The sequence below is a fragment of the Podarcis vaucheri genome (genome assembly GCF_965113315.1).
Source record: "Podarcis vaucheri genome assembly, chromosome: 13".
Lineage (NCBI taxonomy): Eukaryota > Metazoa > Chordata > Lepidosauria > Squamata > Lacertidae > Podarcis > Podarcis vaucheri.
Window position 1 is genome coordinate 5,525,422 of NC_138751.1, and position 27,644 is coordinate 5,553,065.

The 27,644-nt window shown below is 48.0% G+C and overlaps 1 protein-coding gene across 1 annotated transcript; it reads left to right on the top strand.

Moving 5' to 3' along the window:
* Positions 1–27,344, top strand: LOC309517957 (hydroperoxide isomerase ALOXE3-like). Its single transcript, XM_082197653.1, has 14 exons — positions 1–444; positions 8,762–8,966; positions 9,717–9,798; positions 12,374–12,496; positions 13,925–14,028; positions 16,150–16,322; positions 17,310–17,453; positions 18,965–19,168; positions 21,582–21,668; positions 21,779–21,948; positions 22,688–22,809; positions 23,941–24,041; positions 25,576–25,746; positions 27,069–27,344. Exons 1-14 carry the CDS (start codon positions 298–300, stop codon positions 27,258–27,260), a joined length of 2,025 nt encoding a protein of 674 aa, XP_082053779.1. The 5' UTR covers positions 1–297; the 3' UTR covers positions 27,261–27,344.
* Positions 27,345–27,644: the final 300 nt, after the last annotated feature.

The following is a 27,644-nucleotide window of genomic DNA, read 5'->3' on the forward strand; positions in this document are numbered from 1 at the left end:
TCTCTCTCTATCTCTCTTGCACAGGGATCCTGGGTCAGGCCAAAGAATTTGGCCACTCCAGGCATGGGTGGGTTGACATTCGCTATCTTCTTCTGACACCTGGGCACTAGGGGTGGAGCTCTGCTGTAGGAAGGGAGGGGTGGGGCTGTTCCTTTTTGCTGAAAAGGTTGGCTTCTTTGCACGACCCATTATTGAGAGAGGAGGCAGAGAGGAGGGTGCCTGGGACGTCCTGAACATCCTGCTCCCAAGGGGTCGTGCACGCCAGCTAGCCCATTCCACGTTACCTGAGCCACCAGCATGGCCACATACAACCTCCAGGTGGTGACTGGGAAGCAGCTCCGTGCTGGCACCATCGACTCTGTTTTTGCCACCTTGGTGGGCACCCATGGCGAGAGCCCCAAAACTGTGCTGGACAACTGGGGCCCAGATTTCTACAGAGGAGCGGTGAGTGGTTCTGAACAGGGTGGGTTGTGGGGGGGCGGCGGGCAGCAGAGCATTAATTCTTTTAAAAAGGGAATATCTTACATTTCCCTCCGATGAGCTGAAAAGCAGAGTCAAATCTTCCCCAAGGAGCAAAAAAATAATATTTAAGAAGTAAAATGTTAAGTATGCTTTTCTGCTACTGGGAAAATGAAAAATCTGTTGTTACATTTTCTCCTGAGGAGCAATTGTGTTTGTGTGTTTCCTTTGCTGGTTTGATACGTGCCTGAAATCAGCCTTCTCTTTTGCCTGCTCATGCTTTCCATGTTAAAACTTGCTGATAAATAGTTAGGTGTGTTTATTTCTACGCCTCTGGCCATAGCTCCCCCCCCCTCCCAATACTGTGTAACAAGTCAGTGGTTATCCAGTTAAACGCTTCCAGCGACATTTAAACAGAGTGTTCTATATGCACTGAGTTTTGAATAAAACCCCATCATTATAAAAATGTCTAATGATGATTTCATAGAATATTAATTCAAAATAATACGAGACATCTTGGCCCTATTAATTTTGTGTGGTCTTCTCCACTTTCCCCCAAGCAAGGTTAACTCTTTCTGAAACTTGATGACTTTAAAATTAGGTCAGGAGAAGAATGGAAATCTCAAGGCTCCACCCACGTAATTTCTTTTTAAAACATTTTCTTTATTAATTTTCCAATATTGACCCAATATTACTAGAGTTTAGCCAATTATACAGATTCCAATTAATATCAAAATAATTCCACTTATTTCCAGATTTATACAATTTAATCAAAGTGGTTTCCTGTGCTCCTTGATCAATGTTTTTTGTCCAGTTCTTATATTGCTGTGGTTCGTATTTTTTAATTAACATCTAATTACATTTCAGTTGGTATATTAATCATTATGATAACAGCTGCAACGATTACTATTCGTGTTAATTAGTGATGCAATTGAAATTCCTCCAATTGCTGTTGTCTCTCAGCTATAATCCTAGAGAATTCTCAAAATATCTCAATAGCGCCCTCTCATCGTGCTCTCCTCTTGCTCAGTGTTTCCGGACAACAACATATTCCAGCAGTCCACTCTTTCTCACTTCTCAGTCAACATCTAGAAATTTTCACGAATGGAAAAAGAGAGATTCAGCTTCTGCCGCAAGGGATCTTCGAGTACATTCATTTCAATTAATCACCACCAAAGTCTCCATGCCTCCCTCGTCCACAGCTCCAAATTCCTTTCATCTTTATGTGATTCTATGACAGACATAGGGATGCGGGTGGTGCTGTGGGTTAAACCACAGAGCCTAGGACTTGCCGATCAGAAGGTCAGCGGTTCAAATCCCTGCGACATAGTGAGCTCCCGTTGCTCAGTCCCTGCTCCTGCCAACCTAGCAGTTCCAAAGCACGTCAAAAGTGCAAGTAGATCAATAGGTACCGCTTCAGCGGGAAGGTAAACGGCGTTTCCATGCGCTGCTCTGGTTCGCCAGAAGCGGCTTTGTCATGCTGGCCACATGACCCGGAAGTTGTACGCTGGCTCCCTCGGCCAATAAAGCGAGATGAGCGCCGCAACCCCAGAGTCAGCCATGACTGGACCTAATGGTCAGGGGTCCCTTTACCTTTACCTTTATGACAGACATACACACAGCACTGAGTTCTCTAGTGTGCTGTATAACCAAATTCCAGTGTGCTGTTGAAGTGCCCCAGAAGAAGAAGCTGAAATCCTCTTTAAAAAAATTAAACCTGTGGTTTTTGTGCATTCTTGAGATTTTATCTCTCACACACATTCATTTCCCTTTCTGTGATTGATGCCAGAGGCTTTCAGGTAGATGTCCAGGTGGGCTTATATTCTTAGTTTTGCTGTCCTGATTTTCATCCTTCTGTACTTTGGGGATGACTTAAGTTGTAACCGAGCCAGTGTGGTGTAGTGGGTAGAGTGTTGGACTTTGCCCCTGGGAAACATCAGGGTTCAAATCCCCACTCGGCCGTGAAGATCACCTGGTGACCTTGGGCCAGTCACTGCCTCTCAGCTTACCTTGCAGTTTTGTTGGGGAGATAAAGGAGAGAGGAGAACTCTGTATGCCTCTTCAGCTCCTTGGAAGGAAGGTGGGGTGTAAATGCAATGCATAGCACATGCATATGGGGCCCCAGAGCTCCTTTTCAACCCCAGGGGCTTCCTAGATATTAAATAGTGGGTGGGCATAGAAGACAACACAGAGATTTCTCCAAGTAGTTCTTTATAAGTAAGCTGGAACGGAACTGAACAGCAAAGCAGCTCAGCCGGCCTGCTTTCATAGGCAGCCAGCTGTCGACATTGTAACAAAAACAACCCAGGGTTTCCCGCCTAAATTAACTGACGTGGACCTGAGTGAAAACTATATACAGTCATACCTCGGGTGGAATGTGCTTTGGGTTGAGCGTGTTCGAGTTGCACTCCACGGCAACCCGGAAGTAATGGAGTGCGTTACTTCTGGGTTTTGCCGCTCGCGCATGGGCAGACGCTCAAAATGATGTTGCGCGCATGCGCGGAAGCGGCAAAACACGACCCGCGCATGCGCAGACGTGCCGTCACTTGTTACGTTCGCTTCAGGATGCGACCGGGGCTCCAGAACAGATCCCGTTCGTATCCCGAGGTACCACTGTACACGATACTCCTGGTGGCCAGGGTGAGAACTTCAATACATAACACCCCTCCCCACTGAGATAAGGCATCAGTTAGAATCATAGTGGTTCCATTACATGCAGCAATACCCTTGTTGTTTTCAGTAAGGCACATAAGCATATTAATTGACCCTATTCACCATACAGCTTTACATGTGCAGTTTGTCTGGTGAATATAGTCTTTTAAATAAGCTGGGTGCTTGGAATCCCTGCCAGTATCAGAGTCCGGGTGGCCGCCCGATTCTGGCTGCGACTGTGGTGTGACCAAATGGGGCATTGAGCCCGAGTTCCCTGGCTCCGCTGCTGTCGAAGGAACCACCGAGAGTGGACTTGGCAGACGGTCAAGCACAGCAGTGATCCGAGTCTCTGGAGAGCCAGGCAGACCCACTGAAATGGCTCGGCTGGGCTCCATGCCCTCAGTTTTTGAGGAAGGTGTAGGTGGAGCCTCGCCTTCCATTAGTGACTGCTCCAGAGCTGGGGCCACAGTTGGGGGCACAGCGGTAGTGTCCAAATCCCTAACCCTGCGCCTTAGCTGGTCTGTGTGCCGGCGCCACAAGCGTCCGTTCTCGAGTGCCACCTGGTACGAACAGGCCCCTGTGACTCCCACTACCATGGCCGGCACCCAAGGAATGTCCCAAGGTGAGAACTTCAATACATAACACTAGACATCTTTGGCAGGAAAGCATGGAAAGGATGCAATTTGCTTCTAAAGCACATAAAAGGTAAAAGGACCCCTGACCATTAGGTCTAGTGGTGGCTGACTCTGGGGTTGCGGCGCTCATCTCGCTTTACTGGCCGAGGGAGCCGGAGTACAGCTTCTGGGTCATGTGGCCAGCAGACTAAGCCACTTCTGGCGAACCAGAGCAGCACACGGAAACGCCGTTTACCTTCCCGCCGGAGCAGTACCTATTTATCTACTTGCACATTGACGTGCTTTCAAACTGCTAGGTGTGCAGGAGCAGGGACCGAGCAACGGGAGCTCACCCTGTCGTGGGGATTTGAACCGCCGACCTTCTGATCGGCAAGTCCTAGGCTCTGTGGTTTAACCCACAGTGCCACCCACGTCCCTCTAAAGCACATGCTTGTGCATAGATGCTTGAACATGGGGACTAAATACTACCACTATGCTTCCCTCCATCATCTCCCTGCTGCCACCAGCAACAAATACAGAAGCTATGTAAAGGTCGCCATACTGTGGCAAAAGCCAGGGGCCGGCAAACTATGGCCCGGGGGCCGGACGTGGCCTGAAAGGGTCACGAATCCGGCCTGCACGGCCATTTTAAAAACCCCGTCAAGGGTCAGAGACCGAAAGGCCGCATCGACGTTTACCTAAACGCGGCGCGGCAAGCATCTCTGACACGGCTTTTCAGCGGCCCAGGGACTGATTGGTCAGTCCCTGCACCGTGCTGAGGTAAACTCCGACGCGGCCTTTCGTTCATAGAGCCGCCGCCAACACTCAACCACCCATGGCTCCCACAGCAGTGGAGGGCTGAGCAGCTAGGGGGCTGGCAGCTTTGGCGAGCTTGTGGGGCTGAGGCTTAGTGTGCAGCTGAAGGGCTTCCTCTTACATGTGGTGGTGCTGCTGCTGCTCTGGTCGTCACTCTGAAGAAGTGCTCACACGAAAGCTCATACCGATAACAAACTTAGTTGGTCTCTAAGGTGCCACTGAGAGCAAATGATATAATGGTGGTTATGTTACGGTATTATTTGTTGCTGTTGTTTAGTCGTTTAGTCGTGTCCACCTCTTCGTGACCCCCTGGACCAGAGCACGCCAGGCACTCCTGTCTTCCACAGCCTCCCGCAGTTTGGTCAAACTCATGCTGGTCGCTTCGAGAACACTATCCAGCCATCTCGTCCTCCGTCGTCCCCTTCTCCTTGTGCCCTCCATCTTTCCCAACATCAGGCTCTTTTCCAGGGAGTCTTCTCTTCTCATGAGGTGGCCAAAGTACTGGAGCCTCAGCTTCAGGATCTGTCCTTCCAGTGAGCACTCAGGGCTGGTTTCCTTCAAAATGGAGAGGTTTGATCTTCTTGCAGTTCATGGGACTCTCAAGAGTCTCCTCCAGCACCAGAATTCAAAAGCATCCATTCTTCGGTGATCAGCCTTCTTTATGGTCCAGCTCTCACTTCCATACACCACTACTGGGAAAACCAGAGCTTTTACTATAAGGACCTTTGTCTGCAAGGTGATGTCTCTACTTTTTAAGATGCTGTTTAGGTTTGTTATTGCTTTTCTCCCAAGAAGCAGGCGTCTTTTAATTTCGTGGCTGCTATCACCATCTGCAGTGATCATGGAGCCCAAGAAAGTAAAATCTCTCACTACGGTATTATATAACTGTTAAAATTTGAAAATCAATAAAAATCATTTTCAAAAAACAACCCCCCCACACATTCTAACAAAATCCAGGCTGCATTTCTGAGTGCAAGAGCGATAATGGGACATTGAAGGGCAGGGATAGTTGAGCTGGTGCTTAACCCTTCCCCCACCGCCTGTTTTCCACTTTGTATCCTGCAACAGATTGCCCTTTTGTAGGGAAATCAGGTGGGTGTTTCCTCTTTTCCCCAGAATTGAGTATCATGGCTTCTTCCTTCCTTCCTTCTTTGCTGTTGGCAAACCCATGGTTCCCGTAACCAGAGAATATCCGGAAGAACTAGGTTGTGAAACTTACATTTACTTTCTTAACTTAAGCTGCACTCTGTTGCAAGCGGCTTTTGTAATGCTCTTGTTCTGAAGAAAATCAAGTCCAGCAAAGGAATGCAATATTTTTATTCATTGCATTTATCTTTCATTTATTTATGAATGAAGAGTATGCAATCAGTGTGGATGAGGAGTGGGGAAACACAGCCCTGGGGCCAAAATGCAGTCTTCCGGTCCACCCTTTTTTGGTCCTTGAGAGTCTCCGCAGGATGCATCCCTCTCCATGTGACTTCACAATGGTGGAAAACATCCTGGAATTTCGATAATATTTCTCCTTTGCCCAGGTGGAGGGCAGAGGAATGTGCAAGCGTGTGTAGGAATTTTTTTAAAAAATATATTTTTATTTTTTACCAACAACCAAAACACAAACAGTGAAACCCCACAGGTGGCTGATACATTGGGTATACATAATCAATAATAACATATTCAAATCAACCATATGTACAATTCTATATACATTAACACTCCTCCCTCCACAAGGTTTATTTAACTTTTAACATTTTAATTTCCCCAAATGGTTCAAACCTACCCAAATAATTCAATATCTTCTGAAACCAATCCTCCTCTTTCTCACTGACCTTAAACCCTTTCATTTTGTGCATCTTCACAGTTAGATATTCCAAACTTATAATATTATTCAGTTTTTTCCTCCATTGGTTCATCCCTAGCTCTTCTGCATTTTCCCAATTACTCGCTATAACCTAAGCGTGTGTAGGAATTGGTCTAGTGTACAAAGGTGAAATTAAGATTAATTGCTCTGCCCTGCCTTTGCCTCTGACCAGCCCACCATCCGCGTGTGGCCCCCTGGAAGGGAATGAGACCCTTGAACTTCCCCACTGATGGATTGTATGGCTCTAGAAGGACCAATGGTCTGACTCAGTGTAGGCAGTTCAGTGTGGTGCAATGGTTAGATTGCTGGACTGGAACCTGGGGGAGACCAGGGTTCGAATCTCCACTCATCCATGAAACTCACTGGGTGACCTTGGGGGCCAGTCACTGCCTCTCTCAGCCTAACCCAACCTTTCAGGATTGTAGTGGGGATTAAATGAGATGGGGTGACCTGTGTACACCCCATGAGCAGCTTGGGGGGAAAGGAGGGCCCTGTGACCTCTGGATGAGGGGTAGTACATAAATGCAATGAATGGATGAATGGGCCTCATCCACACCTATTGCATACCCTCCAGCATTTCTCTGATGAAAATAGGGACATTCTGTTCTACACCAGGAAGATTCTGGGGTATTGGGTCCCTTGATGGGGAGTTGGACCCCCAAATTTTCTTATAATGTTGCAGGATTCTCAGTCAGTAAGACAGACACCGGGTTCTCCGAGGAAAAGCCTTTGGTTTATTAATCTCCGCAGCTGACTGCAATGGGATAGCTCCCAAAAGCTGAGCGTCATACCCAGATCAGAGCAGGGTTTTTATAGTGCGAGACAAACAACAATCAGCAGAATATATGATGACATCCAGAGCAAGATAGAATTTTGCAAGCAAGCAAGCAAATCGCAAGAACCCCATCCCACCAGTTCCTCTCCTGCAAGATAAGCTCACTTCTTTAGTACGTTTCTGAGCACAATTCAAAGTATTGGTGTTGACCTTTAAAGCCCTAAACGGCCTCGGCCCAGTATACCTGAAGGAGCATCTCCACCCCCATCGTTCTGCCCAGATGCTGAGGTCCAGCTCCGAGGGCCTTCTGGCGGTTCCCTCATTGCGAGAAGCAAAGCTACAGGGAACCAGGCAGAGGGCCTTCTCAGTGGTGGCACCCGCCCTGTGGAACGCCCTCCCAGCGGATGTCAAAAACAACTACCTGACATTTAGAAGACACCTGAAGGCAGTTCAGGGAAGTTTTTAATGTGCGATATTTTAATGTATTTTATTAATTTTTTTAATAAGTTTTTATTGTTAAAATAATTCATCATTAATACACATATATTACAAATATACGAGCATACAAACACACATTTCATACAATCCTTAAAAGTGTTCAAACATACCTACACTCAATCCCACAGATAATTCCTTTTCCCATCACCATCCATCACCCCTCACCCCACCTTTGTGTTAGACTTCCAATCTACTCAACTGCAATTTCTTTCCACTTCTATTACTTTCTTTCACACACCTTTAACCTAATTTCATACTTCTTTTTCTATTACACATTGTTATCCATTTTATTTAGTATTTCAGTATTTGAAATGGAACTTGTTTATTCTAATAGGAGTTCTGATTTTTCGATATGGTTTTGCAAGTATCTTTTAAACACCTTCCAGTCCCTGTCTATCTTCTCTTTTGAGATCCTTCCAATTTCTCCCATTGTTTTGGATATATTGTAGTACTCCAGTAATTTGGCAAGCCACTCTATTTTTTCCGGTACAATACCACTTATATTTATACGCAACGGTATAAATATTTAGACCTTATATTTATACACAACAGTAGCCGTAAGGCTATTGATTGCGAAAAACTGGGAAAGTGGCATTTTAATGTATTTTTAATCTTTGTTGGAAGTTGCCCAGAGTGGCTGGGGAAACCCAGCCAGATGGGTGGGGTACAAATAAATTATTATTATTATTATTATTATTATTATTATTATTATTATTATTATTATTCCCCATTTCTTCCCAGGAACTGCTATCTTTGCAGACAGAGTTCTGGCCCATCTTCTAATGACTCACTCATCACGGGGGTGGGGAGACAAACACCGTCTCTGCTTCTATTTGGGGCAGGGGCTGCTGAAGCAAGTAAATTCTATTTGTTGCATCCATCAATAGCAGTAGGTTAGTCCAACAAGCAGTTAGCTGCCTGAGTGAGGATGGCTGCAGCGCCAAGGGTGGCTGAGGACTTTGATAACTCCCATAGAGCCTACAGGCTAATTAAAGGTGAGGTTTTTCACCTGGAGTTGAAATCTGTCTCTTTATCATCTCTTCCTGCTTTCTAAGGCTGCCTCTGGATCTCCCAACTTTTCTGTTGCAGGTGAGGGACTATGAAGTCACCTGTGAGCAGGAGTTGGGGGAAATCGTTCTTCTCCGTCTCCACAAAGAAGTTGTATCTAATCTGCTGTCCACTAGCTGGTACTGTAGTTTTGTCACCGTAACGTCCCCCAAAGGAGAAGTCTATAGATTTCCATGCTATCAGTGGATTGCGGGCTCTGATACCCTGGAGCTGAGGGAGGGATCGGGTAAGTAGACTTGCTTGGAGAGAGAGAGAGAGAGAGAGAGAGAGAGAGAGAGAGAGAGAGAGAGAGAAGGGCCCTACTCTGCAAAATCATCTTTTAGCCTGTTGATTGTTTGGACAGCATGCCCCCCAAACATAGTGATCAATGGTATTTACTGTTCATAAGAAAATATAAACTACAGTGTTACCTTGGTTCTCAAACTTAATCCGTTCCAGAAGTCGGTTCCAAAACCAAAGCGTTCCAAAACCAAGGTGCGCTTTCCCATAGAAAGTAATGCAAAACGGATCGATCCGTTCCAGACTTTTAAAAATAACCCCTAAAACAGCAATTTAAACATGAATTTTACTATCTAACCATAAAATGATCCATAAAATGAAAGCAATAAACAATGTACTGCAGTCACACAATCAATCATCCAACCAACCAACCAACCAACCAGTAGCTGAACTGGGTTCCACACAGTCACAAAAACAAAACAAAAAAGAGCCGCAGAAACGCAAAATAAATAGCAAAAACAGACAGACCTCGGTCTTACACTCCAAACAGAAGCGTGGCATTCAAAAAGGAGCACGTTCGGCTTCCAAAAAAAGTTCGCAAACCAAAACACTTACTTCCGGGTTTGCAGTGTTTGGGTTCCAAGTCGTTTGAGTACCAAGGCGTTTGAGAACCAAAGGACCACTGCACCAGATCTGAACCGAATGAGGCAGGCTGACATAATAAACACTATCTCTCTCTCTCTGTGTGTCCCTCCAGCGAAGACACCAGCTATGGATACTCTTCAATTACTCAAGGACCACCGGAAGACGCAGCTTCAGCAAAGACAATCTTGCTACGAGTGAGTGTGGCTGCTGTAAACTTCTAGTCATGCAACCTGTGTGTGTGTGTGTGTTTGTGTTTGTGTGTGTGTGTAATGGATTCCTGGGTTCTGCCTCCAGCTCTCAGGGGTGTGTGTGTGTGTCTGTGTCTGTTTGTGCTTCTAGCCCTCATTCCTTCCATGTCCAATGTTCAGAGTGCAAGTGTCGTTGCTTAGGCAGGTTACTGACGGGCACACTTTGGGGGAACCTCAAGGTTTGTCGGGATGCAACAAATCATTCAGAGGAGGAAGCTTAAATGAGCAGGAAACCCCTGTGCTCAGTGGACACAGAACGCCGGCTTACTGTTGGGGAGCAGGACGGGAAACCCATTTGTCCCAGTATACCTGAAGGGGCATCTCCACCTCCAGCTCGGACACTGAGGTCCAGCTCCGAGGGCCTTCTGGCGGTTTCCTCCCTGTGAGAAGTGAGGTTACAGGGAATAATAATAATAATAATTTATTATTTATACCCTGCCCATCAGGCTGGCCTTCCCCAGCCACTCTGGGCAGCTTCCAAAAGAATATTAAAATACTGTAATACATCAAACATTAAAAGCTTCCCTAAACAGGGCTGCCTTCAGATGTCTTCTAAAAGCCTGGTAGTTGTTTATTTCCTTGACATCTGGTGGGAGGGCATTCCACAGGGCGGGTGCCACCACCAAGAAGGCCCTCTGCCTGGTTCCCTGTAACTTGGCTTCTCGCAGTGAGGGAATCGCTAGAAGGACCTCGGTGCTGGACCTCAGTGTCCGGGTAGAACCAGGCAGAGGGCCTTCTCAGTGGTGGCGCCCCCCCTGAGGAACGCCCTCCCGTCAGATGTCAAGGAAATAAACAACTCTCTGACTTTTAGAAGACATGTGAAGGCAGTTTAGGGACGTTTTGAATGTTTGATGTTTTATCGTGTTTTTAATATTCTGTTGGGAGCTGCCCAGAGCGGCTGTTGGGGAAACCCAGCCAGATGGATGGGGTATAAATAATAAATGATGGTGATGGTGATGAAGATGATGAATGGAATGGAGTTTCCTGCAGGAAGGTGTGGATGAGCAGGCGCTCCCCACCCCCCTTACCCTGCTCTGCAACATTTTGTTGCTGGTTCCACTTATGTGTCAGGAGCCAGCCAGCAATAAATCACAACGAGTAAGTGAAGTTTGGGGACGCGGGTGGCGCTGTGGGTAAAACCTCAGCGACTAGGACTTGCCGATCGCATGGTCGGTGGTTCGAATCCCCGCGGCAGGGTGCGCTCCCGTTGCTCGGTCCCAGCGCCTGCCCACCTAGCAGTTCGAAAGCACCCCCGGGTGCAAGTAGATAAATAGGGACCGCTTACCAGCGGGAAGGTAAACGGCGTTTCCGTGTGCGCCTCTGGCCTGCCAGAGTAGCTTCATCATGCTGGCCACGTGACCCGGAAGTGTCTTCGGACGGCGCTGGCTCCTGGCCTCTAGAGTGAGATGAGCGCACAACCCTAGAGTCTGTCAAGGCTGGCCCGTACCGGCAGGGGTACCTTTACCTTTAAGTGAAGTTAACTCTTTGTTGGGAGAAGCTAGGTCTGCTCAGGCGTGCCAGGCCTAATGAGCACAGCAACTCTTTTTAGTAGGTCTTGCCCAGTGGAGTAGCGTGGGTTGTCAGCACCCGGGGCAAGGCAAGTAATTTGCACCCCCTAACCCGTGGATTTGCGCCCCCTAACCCCCAGATGTTACGCCCGGTGCGGCCGGCCCCCCTGCACCCCCCACGCTACGCCACTGGTCTTGCCCCAATGAGGCAGTTGTGAAGGTCCCCACCTTCCCACAGCTGCCCAAGTCTCCTCCTCCACCAGGTCCTTCCTGAGCAATCACAGACTATGCCGGCGTGCCCGCCTTTTGTCCTCCCACTTCCTACCTTTCCTGGTCCTGGGGGACCAGTGGGGGGGGGGAGCTGGTCACAGCAGGAGGGAGAGACCCCCTGCCTTCTTCACCAGCCTCACTCACCTCTGCCTCTCTTTTACCTCCCACCTCTCCTTCTTCAGCTTCTACCTCTGATTCTGGACTTCCGTCTGACACAGACTCTCCCCTCTCACTAAGCCCTGTTGCCTCTTCAACTTCCGATATCTCTTCTTCCCAACACCAGTCTTTGGGCTCTGAGCCTTCTTCTCTTGGTGGCAGCAGCTACTACTGTGCTATAAGATCCACTGTCCTGTGATATCATATATGAGTTTGACCTACTGATGAAGCCCAGGATGGCGAAACAAGGCTTATATTCCAGAAATCCTTGTTTTAGACTCTTTGAAAGGATTCTGTGGACTCTAACAACCTTTCATGTGGATTGTTGGACTCTAAGAACAGACGGGTGGAATAAACACTTTCACATATATGGACCTTTTGCATAAACTGATTAGAAAATGAAGTGATCCACTGGGTCTTCTACTTTTTTCGTTGGACTTTATGAGCTACTTCTGTTGAATTCTGTAATTTAATACAATGAATAATAAGAATTTTTTTGCAAATGTACAGCCGGTTACGTCTTGTGTCTTTATTGAATATTATGCAACCAGCCCATGACATATTGATACCGATTTCCTTCTGCACAGGTGGAAGAAGTTTGCTGATGGCGTCCCTTTCCATCTGGACGTTGCATCGACCCAGGAACTGGACACAAACATCAGGTTTTCTTTCATCAAAGCGGCGGATTTTGCCAATCGCTCCAAAGCCCAGTAAGTTTGGGGAAAGAAGCCGCAGTGTTGGTGGCAGATCATATTCCTTGATGCAGACCACTTTCTGGGCTACGCACAGGCAGTTCCAGCCCAGGGTCTGTGGTAAGCAGTGAAGTGTAGGTGGGTTCCCACGAGGCAAGACACAGTGATAACAGCAGGAACCTTTACTGAACTAACAGAACTGGACAACAGGGGCAAAGCAACTGCTTATATACATTTCTGAAGGCCTGGGCCACTCCCACTCCCAACGTGATTGGCTGTCTAAACTTCCAAGCTGCGAATCATGAATCAGAGTTTGAGGGCCAATGGCAGAGGCCCAAATCCTGAAATGTTCTGCGATTGGACAACATGTATCGAATCAGAACACAAGGCCTCAGAATCCTTAGTCCAGACTGAAGCTCAGGCAAACACAGACCACTGAATACATAACAAGGAGACAAGGGGAAGGAGAATTCTGGAAGGAGGAATAACGCTAGTCAGCGTTGCTCTGGCCATTCGCACCTCCTGCAATGCCCAGGAAAGGTCTCAGTATATCCCCTCAGAAATCCACTATGTGGGACATACCAAAAAAAGTCCCAAACTGACTGACAACCAAAGTTCATCCACCATGTCTTCCCTCCATGAGAATGTCATGGGGTGGAGATGATGGCTTCTTGCATTTAGTGATGCTCTCTGTATCGTATCACACTGTTTTACTGGCCGCTGCTGAAATTCTCGCCTTGGCTTCTATTGATGGTTGATTCGCTGTTGTATTTTAGCTTTGGAAGCTGCCCAAATGGTATTGTTATTGCAGTGTGCAAATGCTTTCAGTAAGTACAGTGGTACCTTGCGCCTTGGTTCTCAAACAACTTGGAACCCAAACACTGCAAACCTGGAAGTAAGTGTTCTGGTTTGCGAACATTTTTCGGAAGCCAAATGTGCTCCGTTTTGAGTGTTATGCTTCCGATTTGAGTGCCACACTTCCATTTTGAGTGTTACGCTGTCCGTTTTCGCTATTCATTTTGCATTTTTGTGGCTCCTTTTTTGGGGGGGGTGTGACTGTGTGAAACCCAGTTCAGCTACTGATTGATTGATTGTGTGACTGGAGTACTGTTTATTGCTTTCATTTTACGGATCAGTGGTCTCGTTAGATAGTAAAATTCATGTCAAATTGCTGTCTCAGGGGTTGTTTTTAAAAGTCTGGAACAGAGTAATCTGTTTTGCATTACTTTCTATGGGAAAGCGCGCCTTGGTTTTGGAACGCTTTGGTTTTGGAACGGACTTCCGGAACGGATTGAGTTTGAGAACCAAGGTACCACTGTAATAGATTGGCGGCGGCAGCGGGTGGGGGGGGCTGTTTCCCGTTCATGGGGCACCTTTAAAGGACAAGGAAGAGCACATTTCATCCTCGGCCCTTGACGTTCATCCCCACTTTGTTCCCTTCTTCAGGCAGGTAGAGCTCAAGCTGAGAGGCTACTCCACTAGCCAAGAGTCCTGGGAGAAGCTGGAAGATATCAACAAAGTCTTCTTGTTCACTGAGACGGATTTGTCCAGTAAGATGGTAGCCCTGTTCAAAACTCACTGCAAGCAGCCTCTGATAGACCCCCATAGTGTGAAGTTCGTTTCCAGCTACCTAGAGATGGCGGTTGGTTTCCAGAAATCTGGGTCCCTGGCTCTTTCCTGATTTAGTAACACAATGGATCCTACTGTGAATGGGACCTGTGAAGCCCCCAAAGTGGTTGCCACTGATTTAATGTGCCTGAACCTCCTTTGCCTCATGTGGAGATCCATTTGAGGTTAGCGTCAAATCCTGGCCAACGCGCTGACGCTCACGGGATCCTTCAGTCAAGCTTTTAATTTGCTCAGCAGGGGAACAGGGAGTAGCTCAGTTCGTGGGCGTCCAAAGCTTAATGGCGTCAGGAAAGCTTGCGGAATTCCTTGGCTATAAAGCAAAGTCCGTAAAATAATGAAGCAATGTACCTGTAATGAAATTTGAAGCAACTTAATTTGAGACAGTTTGCAACTAGTTAATGGTATGAAGTAATAACTGGCGTTGACAAAGCAATCAGGCTGGGAAAATTGCATAATCGCCTCCTAACCCACTCCAGTTGCAAAACAGTTATAAGTTCTTGAGCAAATGAGATCACTGAATGTCATAATTACCAATCCAACGCAGCCGGCCAGTCTTTGAGGCTTTCAGCTGGGCGATACGGGGCACGTTAAGGGTAAAGGTAAAGGGACCCCTGACCATTAGGTCCAGTCGCGGACGACTCTGGGGTTGCGGCGCTCATCTTGCTTTACTGGCCGAGGGAGCCGGCATACAGCTTCTGGGTCATGTGGCCAGCATGACTAAGCCACTTCTGGCGAACCAGAGCAGCGCACGGAAATGCCGTTTACCTTCCCGCCGGATTGGTACCTATTTATCTACTTGCACTTTGATGTGCTTTCGAACTGTTAGGTTGGCAGGATCAGGGACCAAGCAACGGGAGCTCACCCCGTCGTGGGGATTCGAACAGCCGACCTTCTGATTGGCAAGTCCTAGGCTCTGTGGTTTAACCCACAGCGCCACCCGCATCCCTACAGGGCAGGTTAGTAGACAGCAAAAGAGAACAAGAAATTGATTGGCTGGTTGCATTTATATCCCTCCTTTTTCTCCATGGACTGAAAGGTGGCTTATATAGTTTTTCCACTCCTCATTTAATCCCCCAGCAACCCCTTGACGTAGGTTGCAATGTGAGGCAGTGACTGGCCTGAGGCTACTCAGTGAGCTTCAGACCTGAGTGAGGATTCGAACCCTGATCTCCTGAGTCCTAGTCAGACACTCTAACCTGGCCTTTCTCAACCGTTTATGTTGTTGGACTGCAACTCCCATCATTCCTAGCCAGCATTGCCAGGGATCATGGATGATGGGAGTGGCTCTAACCACCACACCACACTGCCTGACACCGAAAGGAAAACTGTACAGCCCCCTTCCCCCCCAAAAAAAACCCCTAACAAAAAACAACAACACCTGAATGCACCTTTAAAAAATAAAATAAAATTGATCAGTAACTGACCAGGAGATCGGACTCTTCTATTAATTTTGCATCCTGGATACTAAGCTATCTGGGATCAGGAAGAGAGTAACTGAGACCCTCCCATATCAGATGCTCCCCATGCAGGGGAATCTCAACACAACAACAACAACAACAACAACAACAACAACAACAACAACAATAATAATAATAATAATTTATTATTTATACCCCGCCCATCTGTCTGGGTTTCCCCAGCCACTCTGGGCGGCTTCCAGCAAAATATTAAAATACAGTAATGCATCAAACATTAAAAGCTTCCCTGAACAGGGCTGCCTTCAGATGTCTTCTAAAAGTCTGGTAGTTGTTGTTCTCTTTGACATCTGCTGGGAGGGCGTTCCACAGGGAAGGCACCACTACCGAGAAGGCCCTCTGCCTGGTTCCCTGTAACTTGGCTTCTCGCAGTGAGGGAACTGCCAGAAGGCCCTCGGAGCTGGACCTCAGTGTCCGGTTAGAATGATGGAGGTGGAAACGCTCCTTCAGGTATACTGGACCGAGGCCGTTTAGGGCCTTCTCTTCAGCCCTGACTTGATGCTCTTGTGTTTTGAGGCTCTCACTTGTTTTGACTCCACGGTCTAAGGCAGCTCCCTCTGTTCCTAGGATATGTCGTGAAGCACTGGAAGGACGACGCGTTCTTTGGGTACCAGTTCCTGAACGGTCTGAACCCGAGAATGATCCAAAGATGCACAGAGATTCCATCCAACTTCCCTGTGACTCAGGACATGGTGGCCAAATCCCTTGGGTCCTCCACCACACTGCAGAAGGAGCTGGAGGTGAGGAGGGAAAACGCTCTGCAGCTCCACTGATGGGGAAACGCTGTTGCACCAGAAGAGGCACACAAGCTGCACACCTCTCCTTGATGCTGCTGCTGATATCATTATTGTTGTTGTTGTTGTTGTTATTATTATTTGTTGGGAAAGATGGAGGGCCCAAGGAGAAGGGGACAACAGAGGACGAGATGGTTGGACAGTGTTCTCAAAGCTACAAACATGAGTTTGACCAAACTGCGGGAGGCAGTGGAAGACAGGAGTGCCTGGCGTGCTCTGGTCAAGGGGGTCACGAAGAGTCGGACACCACTAAATGACTCAACAACAACATTATTTATACCCCGCCCATCTGGCTGGGTTTCCCCAGCCACTCTGGGTGGCTCCCAACAGAATATTAAAAACACGATAAAACATCAAACATTCAAAAGTTCCCTAAAGAGGGCTGCCTTCAGTTGTCTTCTAAAAGTCAGATAGTTGTGTATTTCCTTGACGTCTGATGGGAGGGCGTTCCACAGGGTGGGCGCCACTACCAAGAAGGCCCTCTGCCTGGTTCCCAGTAACTTGGCTTCTCACAGGGAGGGAACCGCTAGAAGGCCCTCAGCGCTGGACCTCAGCGTCCAGGCAGAACGATGGGGGTGGAGATGCTCCTTCAGGTATACTGGGCCTTTGGGGCCATTTAGGGTTTTCAAGGTCAGCACCAACACTTTGAATTGTGCTCGGAAACGTCCTGGGAGCCAACATAGGTCTTTCAGGACTGGTGTTATGTGGTCCTGGTGGCCACTCCCAGTCACCAGTCTAGCTGCCGCATTCTGGATTAGTTGCAGTTTCCGGGTCACCTTCAAAGGTAGCCCCACATAGAGCACATGGCAGTAGTCCAAGCGGGAGATAACCAGAGCATGCACCACTCTGACGAGACAGACAGCGGGCAGGGAGGGTCTCATCCTGCGTACCAGATGGAGCTGTGACCAAGGCTTGTGTTCTTCTCCCAAACAGAAGGGGTCCATCTTCATTGCTGACTACCACATCCTGGAGGGGCTCTCTGCAGGAATCAATAACAACCGCCAGCAATACCTAGCAGCCCCCCTGTGCTTGCTGCATCTCACAGCCCAGGAGCAGCTCATGCCCCTCGCCATCCAGGTAACAGGTTGGGGCGGCTGGGGGCGCAGAAGATGTTGCGGATCTACCTTTGGGAGATAGCAGTGGGGAAGGGAGGCTGTGCCTCCATCATGGACCGAAGGCGACCTCTGGTGGTTCTCCACAGTACTCTGCAACCTTGGGTAATGCTGACAATTTTGCAGAGTCGACTTGCACGATTTCAACCTTACTGTTATGGGCTGACTAGGTACCAAGGAATGGTGGGAGGCACCAGCCAGGGAGCCCCCGAGGGGAGAAGGCTCAGTGCCTGGGGAGTGGTGGCGGGACGACAGTGAGCGGTCAGAGGCAGAAGAGGGAGCAGACTAGGAGGAGAAGGTGTCGGAAGCTGAAGAGACAACAGGGTTTAGTGAGCAGGAAGAGGCTGCGGCAGAGAGCAGTTCAGACTCGGAGCCAGGAGAGAAGAGTGGAAAGAAAGGGGGCCAGGAAACTAGGGGGTCTTCCAGCTCCCTTCCCTGCCTGGTCTCCCAGAACACGGGGAGGAATGAAAAGGGCGGAGCAAAGAGAGACAAGTCGAAGGAGTCTCAGATTGCTTAGGAAGGTCCTGGGGGAAGAGGAGACTTAGGGAGCTGTGGGAAGGCCTGAGGACCTCATTGGGGCTAGATCAGGTATCCCCAACCTTCGGCCCTCCAGATGTTTGGGACTACAATTCCCATCATCCGTGACCACTGGTCCTGTTAGCTAGGGATCATGGGAGTTGTAGGCCAAAACATATGGAGGGCCACAGTTTGGGGATGCCTGGGCTAGATCTACCAGGAAGAGTTGCTGTGCTCACTAGCCCTGGCCTTCTCAGCTGTTCACTTCTTTGAATGAAGAGTTAATTTCGCTGACACTGTGTGAGTTATTGCTGACCTGCTGCTGGCGGCACTTATATGATTGAAAGATGGCCGTTTGAAATCCTACAAATTAATGGCATGCAACGCAAAGAGCTGTGATGCTCATTTTGTGCTACGTTTTCCTGGCATGGAAAGAGCTGTCAATTTCTCTACTTTGCTTACTGTATTCTGGGATGTTCTCCTGATCTCGCGACAGCATCCCAGAGCCTGATAAGCAGGGCAGAGAACTTACAATTTATTGTAACTAGATTTATCAAAAAGCTTTTGATGAAGAATCTCACCAAAGACTCCCGAGGAACCTCTGCAGCCATGGCATAGGTCCTCTTACAGATAAGAGACTGTTATGTACTGAAGTTCTCATCCTGGGCCAGCGGGGGGATACTGTAGATAGTTATGCAAATGAAGGATCGAAAGTGACGTTCAGTGATTGGATAGTTTTAGAAAGTTGCTACAGTAACGTTGTACTGGAGCTCTATATAAGCAGGCTGACTGAGCCCTTCAGCGCAGTTCTGCTCTGGCCTCTGAATAAACAAGAGCTTTTTGAAGAATCGCTGTGTCGTCTGATATGTTCACCCACAACCTAACAGAGGCTGTCCAAGAAACAGGAAACAGAGAGTAGGAATAAAAGGAGCCAATGTTGTATTCTGTCACCTCCCACAGCTCAGCCAGACCCCTGGCCCAAAGGCTCCCATCTTCCTGCCGAGTGACCCCGAATGGGACTGGATCCTGGCCAAGACCTGGGTGCGAAACGCTGACTTCCAGGTGCACCAGGTCCTCACCCACCTGCTCCGGACCCACCTGCTGGCAGAGGTGTTCACCATCGCCACCCTGCGCCACCTCCCCATGTGCCACCCGCTCTATAAGGTGAGGCTGCCAATTCCGTGTCCTTGAGCCTGGTGGAACTTGGGACCGGACCCACCTAAGAGACTGCACTGGAGACAGAAAGGAAGCACATCCATTCTCTTCAGTAGCTTAGAACAAAGAGAGTACGGCACCCAAGATGGATGCTCACATTTTTTTAAATAATGCTTTTATTTATTTTCATGGTACAGAAGATAAATTTTGAGAAAACAATTATTACAACAGTAAACAACAAATAACTTGTCCTGAAGACACCATAGGCTCTTATCATGTGTTAAAGTTTCATTTGAATACTCTAAGATAAATCTGGCCCTCTTTGAAAATTGGAATTGTTATGCTTGTGGTGTATAATCTCTATGTAAAACTAATTTTAAAAAGATTCAGGTAGGTAGCCGTGTTGGTCTGACACAGTCGAAATAAATTAAAAAATTAAAAACTTGTCCAGTAGCAATACCCAGAACAAACTTAGTTGGTCTCTAAGGTGCTACTGGACAATTTTTTTAAAAAATTAATTTTAAAACCTATTTTTAAAAAAGAAAATTTCGATTGGTGTTGAAGAAGAGCCTACCAGATTAATCATTAACGGGGCTATGTTATTTAACTCTGCTGGCTCCGTCTAGACCAGGGGTCTGCAACCCGCGGCTCCGGAGCCGCATGTGGCTCTTTTACACCTTTGCTGCGGCTCCGGGGCGGATACTAGCGAGGGGAGGAAGCGCATTGTGCGCCCCGACACTCCCCACTGTGGCGGGCGCTGTACTGGCTGTGACGTCGCATGGGGGCAGTGCGTGTGTTAGTCACGCACCGTCCCGACGTCACCTTCCCGCCCGCCCGTTACATTGTAAGTGGCATGTACGCTGGTCACTGCCTTGAAAGGGGGCATGTACGCTGGTCACTGTTTTGAAGGGGAGTGAAGAACACACACATACACACACACACACACACACACACACAGGTAACTTGTTAATTTAACGTTTATTTCTATGAGGAGGAGTAATTCTGAGGGGTCAAACAAAGAAATAATAAAAAAAAGTGACAAAAAAGTTATTTTTATAATGACGAGTTTTGCGACTCCCAGTTGTTTTTTTCTTCGGAAACGGGTCCAAGTGGCTCTTTTTGTCTTAAAAGTTGCAGACCCCTGGTCTAGACGGAGGTGATCAGCCCAGAATCACATGAAAGAGACAGTAATCCAGGTCTACGCATATGCTAATCTGTGCACATCTACAGTGGTACCTCGGGTTATATATGCTTCAGGTTACATATGCTTCAGGTTACAGACTCCGCTAACTCAGAAATAGTGCTTCAGGTTAGGAACTTTGCTTCAGGATGAGAACAGAAATCGTGCTCCGGCGGCGTGGCGGCAGCAGGAGGCCTCATTAGCTAAAGTGGTGCTTCAGGTTAAGAACAGTTTCAGGTTAAGTACGGACCTCCGGAACGAATTAAGTACTTAACCTGAGGTACCACTGTATATCCCTAGTATCCAGAGTTCATGTTACTTTACTAGTGTCACTGTATTCCTGCCAATGATTTCAACTGTTTACAGTGGTCTCTCAAATACAGTGGTACCTCTGGTTGCAAACGGGATCCGTTCTGGAGGCCCGTTCGCAACCTGAAAGGAACGCAACCCACGTCTGCGCGTCTGTGAGTGTGCGGGTCACAATTTACCACTTCTGCGCATGCGTGTGACATCATTTTGCATGTCTGCGCATGCGCGAGCGGAGAAACCCGGAAGTAACCCTTTCCGGTACTTCCGGGTTGCCGTGGAATGCAAGCTGAAAACGCTCAATCTGAAGAAAATGTAATATGAGGTATGACTGTACGTTTAAAAGTTATCCCAGTCTTTCACAAATATTTGGCCTTCCTGATTTCTGATCTTTCCGTCAATCTTGCCATTCCATCAGCTTGGTCTGGCACTCTTCTCTGGTCGGTACTTCAAAATTTCAAGCCATGCTTCACAGCTTACAATACTGGCCCATTATAGACTCACTTCCCATTTTGATGTACATTAAGCCATTAACAAAGGAGGGACGCAGGTGGCGCTGTGGGTTAAACCACAGAGCCTAGGACTTGCTGATCAGAAGGTCGGCGGTTCGAATCCCCACGATGGGGTGAGCTCCCGTTGCTCGGTCCCTGCTCCTGCCAATCTAGCAGTTCGAAAGCACGTCAAAGTGCAAGTAGATAAATAGGTACCACTCTGGCGGGAAGGTAGATGGTGTTTCCGTGCGCTGCTCTGGTTCGCCAGAAGCGGCTTCGTCATGCTGGCCACATGACCCGGAAGCTGTACGCCGGCTCCCTTGGCCAATAAAGTGAGATGAACGCCGCAACCCCAGAGTTGTTCACGACTGGACCTAATGATCATGGGTCACTTTATCTCTTTTTTCAAGCCATTAACAGAGCCGCCCTCTCCTGTCTTCGACAGCTCCTGATCCCCCACACCCGCTACACCCTCCACATCAATGCCTTGGCCCGGGAGCGCCTCATTTCAAAGGATGGCGTCTTCGACAAGGTAAGCTGCCCTGGGGTCTCCCTACCCCGCCTGAGAAGAATCATGTTTTGCTGCTCCTAGACCTTCTCCTTCCAGGTTGTGACTCCCTTTCCCCCACCCCATGTCTCCAGGCAACTGGCGTCGGACTCCAGGGCTTGGTTGAGCTGCTGCAAAGGGACTTGAAGACCATGACCTACTCCTCCCTCTGCCTCTCAGAAGACCTGGAAGCTCGCGGTGTGTCCTCGTTGCCCAATTATTACTACAAGGAGGACGGCCTGAAGATCTGGGCAGCCGTGGAGAGGTCAGGGAAGGGCGTGGGTGGGACTGTGCCGTTCTCCATTTTGCCTGGAGCAAAATTCAAGGATGTGGACGTGGTGTGTGTGTGTGTTTGCATCTGTGTGCAGGAATACAAAGGGGGGGTTGGGGGGGCTCCGAATCAGGTGGTGGAACATCTTTCTGCCCGGACACTGAGGTCCAGCGCTGAGGGCCTTCTGGTAGTTCCTTCCCTGCGAGAAGCGAGGTTTCAGGGAACCAGGCAGAGGGCCTTCTCGGTGGTGGCCCCCGCCCTGTGGAACGCCCTCCCATCAGATGTCAAGGAAATAACCAACTCTCTGACTTTTAGAAGACATCTGAAGGCAGCCCTGTTCAGGGAAGTTTTTAATGTTTGATGTTTTGTCGTGTTTTTAATATATTCTGTTGGAAGCTGCCCAGAGTGGATGGGTAGGGTATAAATAAATCAACAACTAATTCCTAGGAGCTCTCCATTGACAAAATAAAGGGAATTTTGCATCTGTAGTTGTAGCTCAGAATGGCTACAACCCCTTGATCCAGTTCTCTCCTCTATTTCTATTTTACAGCCTTATTATTATTATTATTATTATTATTATTATTATTATTATTAATGTGCTGGATGTGGAGGAGACTTAGCATCCCACAATCTCCTTTCTCTGTGGGTGGAGGACGAAGTGGTCCATGAGGAGGTCTCAATTCTGCAAGCTGAGCTTTCTCTTATTTCCCCTTTATTTGACTCTTTCCCGTAGATTTGTCTCTGGCATTGTCGACTTGTATTACAAAGACGACCGCTCTGTGCAGGATGATTTTGAGCTGCAGTCCTGGATACACGACGTCTTCACAAAAGGCTTCCTGCAGCAAGAGTCCTCTGGTATTGCCCAGCCCTCATAAAATTAAGGGGTATCCAATAGCAATGAACAGAGGGAGGGGGTTAAGAGTCCACCAATGGTTATAAAAGTAACCACGCATGCCATGCTCCTCAGTGTACCTTAATGCTGTTCAATGAACTCTAAGTCACATGGGACTGAGGTACAGTGGTGCCCCGCAAGACGAATGCCTCGCAAGACGGAAAACTCGCTAGACGAAAGGGTTTTCCGTTTCGGAGGTGCTTCGCAAAACGAATCTCCTATGGGCTTGCTTCGCAAGACGACAATGTCTTGCGAGTTCCTGCTGGTTTTTTCCTTCCCCCCCTTTTTCTAAGCCGCTAAGCCGCTTGTCAGCTGATCCGATCAGCAGATAAGCCGCTAAAAGCCGCTAATAGCGCTAATCCGCTAATCCTTCAATGGGCTTGCTTCGCAAGACGAAAAAACCGCTAGACGAATCACAGAACGGATTCTTTTCGTCTTGCGAGGCACCACTGTATATGGTCAACAGGTCAAACAGGTGAATAGTCTCCATAAAATGGAAAGTGAAAATATCTGCCAACTGACTCTTGGAAGTTTCTAAGGTCCCGAAAGGGCCAGTACCACATACCCTGCAAGTGTCCCAGGAAACCCACAACACTCTGTTATTTCTCACAAGAAAATGGTGACCATTTTGGATACCATGATTTCGCATGTTTCTGTACTGCGACCCCCCCAAAAAAGCGTTTTTGAGGGTCGCAATCTTGTGCAGCACCCCAAAACATGCATTTTTGGGTGCCATGCCTGGGGAAAGCGCTGGTTTTTTTTGGGGGGGGGGTGGCATGAAATCATGAAAGATTACAAAGTTCAAAATGGCCGCCATTGCCTTGTGAGAAAAAATGGGTTGATGGTATCCTGGAAAACTGTGTCCTGGAATTTATCCTTGAAATGTTGGACAGTATGGAACCATTAATGCTCACTATTTTAAAGCTGATCTTCAGCATCATGAGGACTACACAGTTTTTGAAAGAAATCTAATGAGATTTGCATATGGCAACACAATGCGTGTGCCTGCCCGTATACTGCCCCCCTCCTTATTGAAAGGACTCGCTCCTGATTAATAACTGTTGTGGATTTAGCTTTCCTCTTCCTCTCCGCAGGCATCCCTTCCGCATTCAAAACTGTGAAAGAGGTCAAGAAGTTCTTCACGATGGCGATTTATACCAGTTCGGCCCAGCACTCTGCCGTCAACAGTGGGCAGGTAGGAGAGGGGTGCTCTCTCTCATTCACCTCCAGGCAGGTAGACATCGTGAGGTGGACTAAGTAGGCCTGGCTACAAACCTATGTTGGGTTTTATAATAGTTTTAACTGTCATGGCTTGCCCCAAAGAATCCTGGGGCCTAGCTGTCAACGTTTTCCTTTTTTAAAGGGAAATTCTCTTATTCCGAACAGGATTCTTTGCAAGAAAAGGGAAAAGTTGACAGCTATGTCCTGGGGAAAGATCCCAAGATGCCCCACTCTGAAGACAACTCTAATGGTTCTCTGGAGAGCTAAAATGACTGTTGAACCAGTTTACTTTTATGGTGTCAATGGGCCAAAAGAGAAAAGCTTAGCTTTTTCGGCCAGAAGCCATCAATAGCCCATAAATTTGTCTGATCCTCATTCAAAGCTGTCCAGATTGGCGGCCTTCGTTGCCTCCTGCAGGAGCTAATTCCACAGTTTAACGATGTGACGTGTGGTGAGGTCTTTTCTTTCTCCTGAAACTTCCAACAAGATTTCTGATGGAGCAGAGCTTTCACACAGGTGAAACTCGGAAAATTAGAATATCGTGGAAAAGTTCATTTATTTCAGTAATTCAACTTAAAAGGTGAAACTAATATATGAGATAGACTCATGACATGCAAAGCGAGATATGTCAAGCCTTTATTTGTTACAATTGTGATGATCATGGCGTACAGCTAATGAAAACCCCAAATTAACAATCTCAGAAAATTAGAATATTAAATGAAATCAGCAAAACAAGGACTGCAAATATTGGACCTCTGAGAAGTAGAAGCATGCACATGTACTCAGTACTTGGTTTGGGCCCCTTTTGCATCAATTACTGCCTCAATGCAGCGTGGCATGGATGCCATCAGCCTGTGGCACTGCTGAGGTGTTATGGAAGACCAGGATGCTTCAATAGCAGCCTTCAGCTCTTCTGCATTGCTCGGTCTCATGTCTCTCATCTTTCTCTTGGCAATGCCCCATAGATTCTCTGGGGTTCAGGTCAGGCGAGTTTGCTGGCCAATCAAACACAGTAATCCCATGGGCATTGAACCAGGTTTTGGTACTTTGGGCAGTGTTGGCAGGTGACAAAGTCCTGCTGGAAAATGAAGTCAGCATCCCCATAAAGCTCGTCTGCGGAAGGAAGCATGAAGTGCTCCAAAATCTCCTGGTAGACGGCTGCGTTGACCCTGGACTTAATGAAGCACAGTGGACCAACACCAGCTGACGACATGGCTCCCCAAATCTCTTTTCTGATAAGAGCAGCTTTTGCATCTCATTTGGAAACCAAGGACCTAGAGTCTGGAGGAAGAACGGGGAGACACACAATGCCAGATGCTTGAAGTCCAGTGTGAAGTTTCCCCAGTCTGTGTTGATTTGGGGAGCCATGTCGTCAGCTGGTGTTGGTCCACTAATTTCCGAAGTTTCACCTGTATTTATCTTTATTTCACAAATTTGTATGCCTCTTGATTGCGTAGCCCACCTCTTTGCATTCTTAATCCTTGGGGGGCGGTTGCTTTTATTCGCAGTTTGATTTGGGGGCGTGGATGCCCAACTTCCCCCCGTCCATGAGGAAGCCGCCGCCTCAGACCAAGGGGGCGGCAAACCTGGAGGGCTACCTAGACACCATCCCGGCCATCAACACCACCTGCACCATCCTGAGCACGCTGTGGTTGCTTAGTTCCAAATCTCCAGATATGGTGAGTGGGTGGCCGTCTGCCATGGATGCTTGGGCTGAGATTCCTGCATTTCCGGGGGTTGGGATAGATGTGTTGGCTATTTGCAGATTAGTTGTGCTGCAGAAATATTGCTGGGGAGACCACACATTACAAGGAACACAAAAGAACTTTAGCTAGGTTTTAATAACAAAAACAAAAACTCCTTTTACATTAATTATAATATATCAATAAGCATGACCCATCCACCAACCCAATCCCCAGGGCACTGGGAGAGCTAGGTGCTGCTCTTTATATACTATACCCAATTGCTGACACAGCTTAATTAACACAACTTAACAGCACCTGTTATACTGATTCATAGCTGTAAAACTAGGTCACATTATTTGCTCTGGCCCTTAAAGAAATACAGTGGTGCCCCGCAAGACGAACGCCTCGGAAAACGAAAAACTCGCTAGACAAAGGAGTTTTTCGTTTTCTTAGCAGCTTCGCAAGACGCATTTCCCTATGGGCTTGCTTTGCAAAACGAAGCTTGCCCTGCAAGCTCCGGGGATAGCGGGGAAGCACAGCGCGTCCTCCCTGCTGTCCCCGGACCTCTTTTGAAGCAAGGGGCGGCGGGGAGAAGATCGCTTCTCTCCGTTGCCAGCCCAGCAATCTCCGTGGACAAAGGGGAAGGCGCGCGCGCCTTCCCCTCTCTCCCCGGACCCCTTTTGAACCAAGGGGCGGCAACGGGGAGAAGCGATCTTCTCCCCTCCGCCCCTTGCTTCAAAAGAGGGGACAGAGGGGAAGGCGCGCGGCGCTTCCCCTCTGTCCCTGGACGGTCTCCATAGGAACGCATTGATTGATTTTCAATGCATTCCTATGGGAAACCGTGCTTCGCAAGACGAAAAACTCGCAAGAAGAAAAAACTTGCGGAACGAATTAATTTCGTCTTGCGAGGAGCCACTGTACACATCTTGTGGAACAATAATGAACCTTCACATTTAAAGAGACCATTCAACAAGATGACACTCAGGTGACTTCCAACCCTACAGTTCTGTGGTTAAAAGATGAAGAGTGCCTTTTATAATAACAGTGAAAATATTACGAAGACTGTGCATACAGTCTGCAAGCTGCAGCCTTGCAGGAACCGGTTGCAAGGGCAGGGATGGTTTCTGCTCTCTTCTTCTCCCCTCTCCCAATTAACCTCCATCTCCAGGGCCTGCCCTGTGACATCACCAGGGGCCTTCAAATCTCAGGGTATGGGATGACCCTGACCTGGCAACCCCACCCTGGAACTCCATTGTATACTGCCTCTTGGGGCCTGCTATTCTTGCTTAGCCAGATACTTTCCCTCTTTTTGACAGGTACGCTTGGGGAAATACCCTGAGGAACATTTCACGGAGGATGCCCCAAAGGGTCTCATTGAGGCCTTTCAGCAGGACCTGCACAGGATCTCCCAGGAAATCGAGGAAAGGAACGAGTCTGTCTCCAAACTGATCCCTTCTGGCTATGAGTACCTGTACCCGCCTGAGATAGAGAACAGCGTCGCTATATAAGCTCTGCGGGTGGTGAATCCATTTCACGCCGCTCTTCCGATATTTGTTACCATATTACATTTGCATATATTTGGGTGCACATTCTGATAAGTGTGATTCGCGTAGATGCAGTGAATATCAGCCTCAGCGCAGTGAGTCACTTTGTGGTGGGTGTTGCAGGTTACACTTCACAAACCAGTCGCCTGTTAGATCTTTTGGACTACAACTCCCATCAGCCCCAGTATCCTATGCCGTACAGTTAGCACCGTCTTCTAGCAGGGCCCTCACCTCGCACAGAGTCACGCTTTTTTCTCTAATGAGGCTCCTCACACACTCTGCTTCATTTCACTGAACTGCTGGTTCTCCTGCTGCTCAGGGATTATTGCTATTCCTCCCCCCGTTTCA

Coding starts and splice junctions, on each gene's coding strand:
- LOC309517957 (XM_082197653.1), top strand. CDS start 298: ATGGCCACATACAACCTCCAGGTGGTGACTGGGAAGCAGCTCCGTGCT. Junction 19,169..21,581: donor TGTGCCACCCGCTCTATAAG/GTGAGGCTGCCA, acceptor TGTCTTCGACAG/CTCCTGATCCCCCACACCCG. Junction 24,042..25,575: donor CTGCCGTCAACAGTGGGCAG/GTAGGAGAGGGG, acceptor TTTTATTCGCAG/TTTGATTTGGGGGCGTGGAT.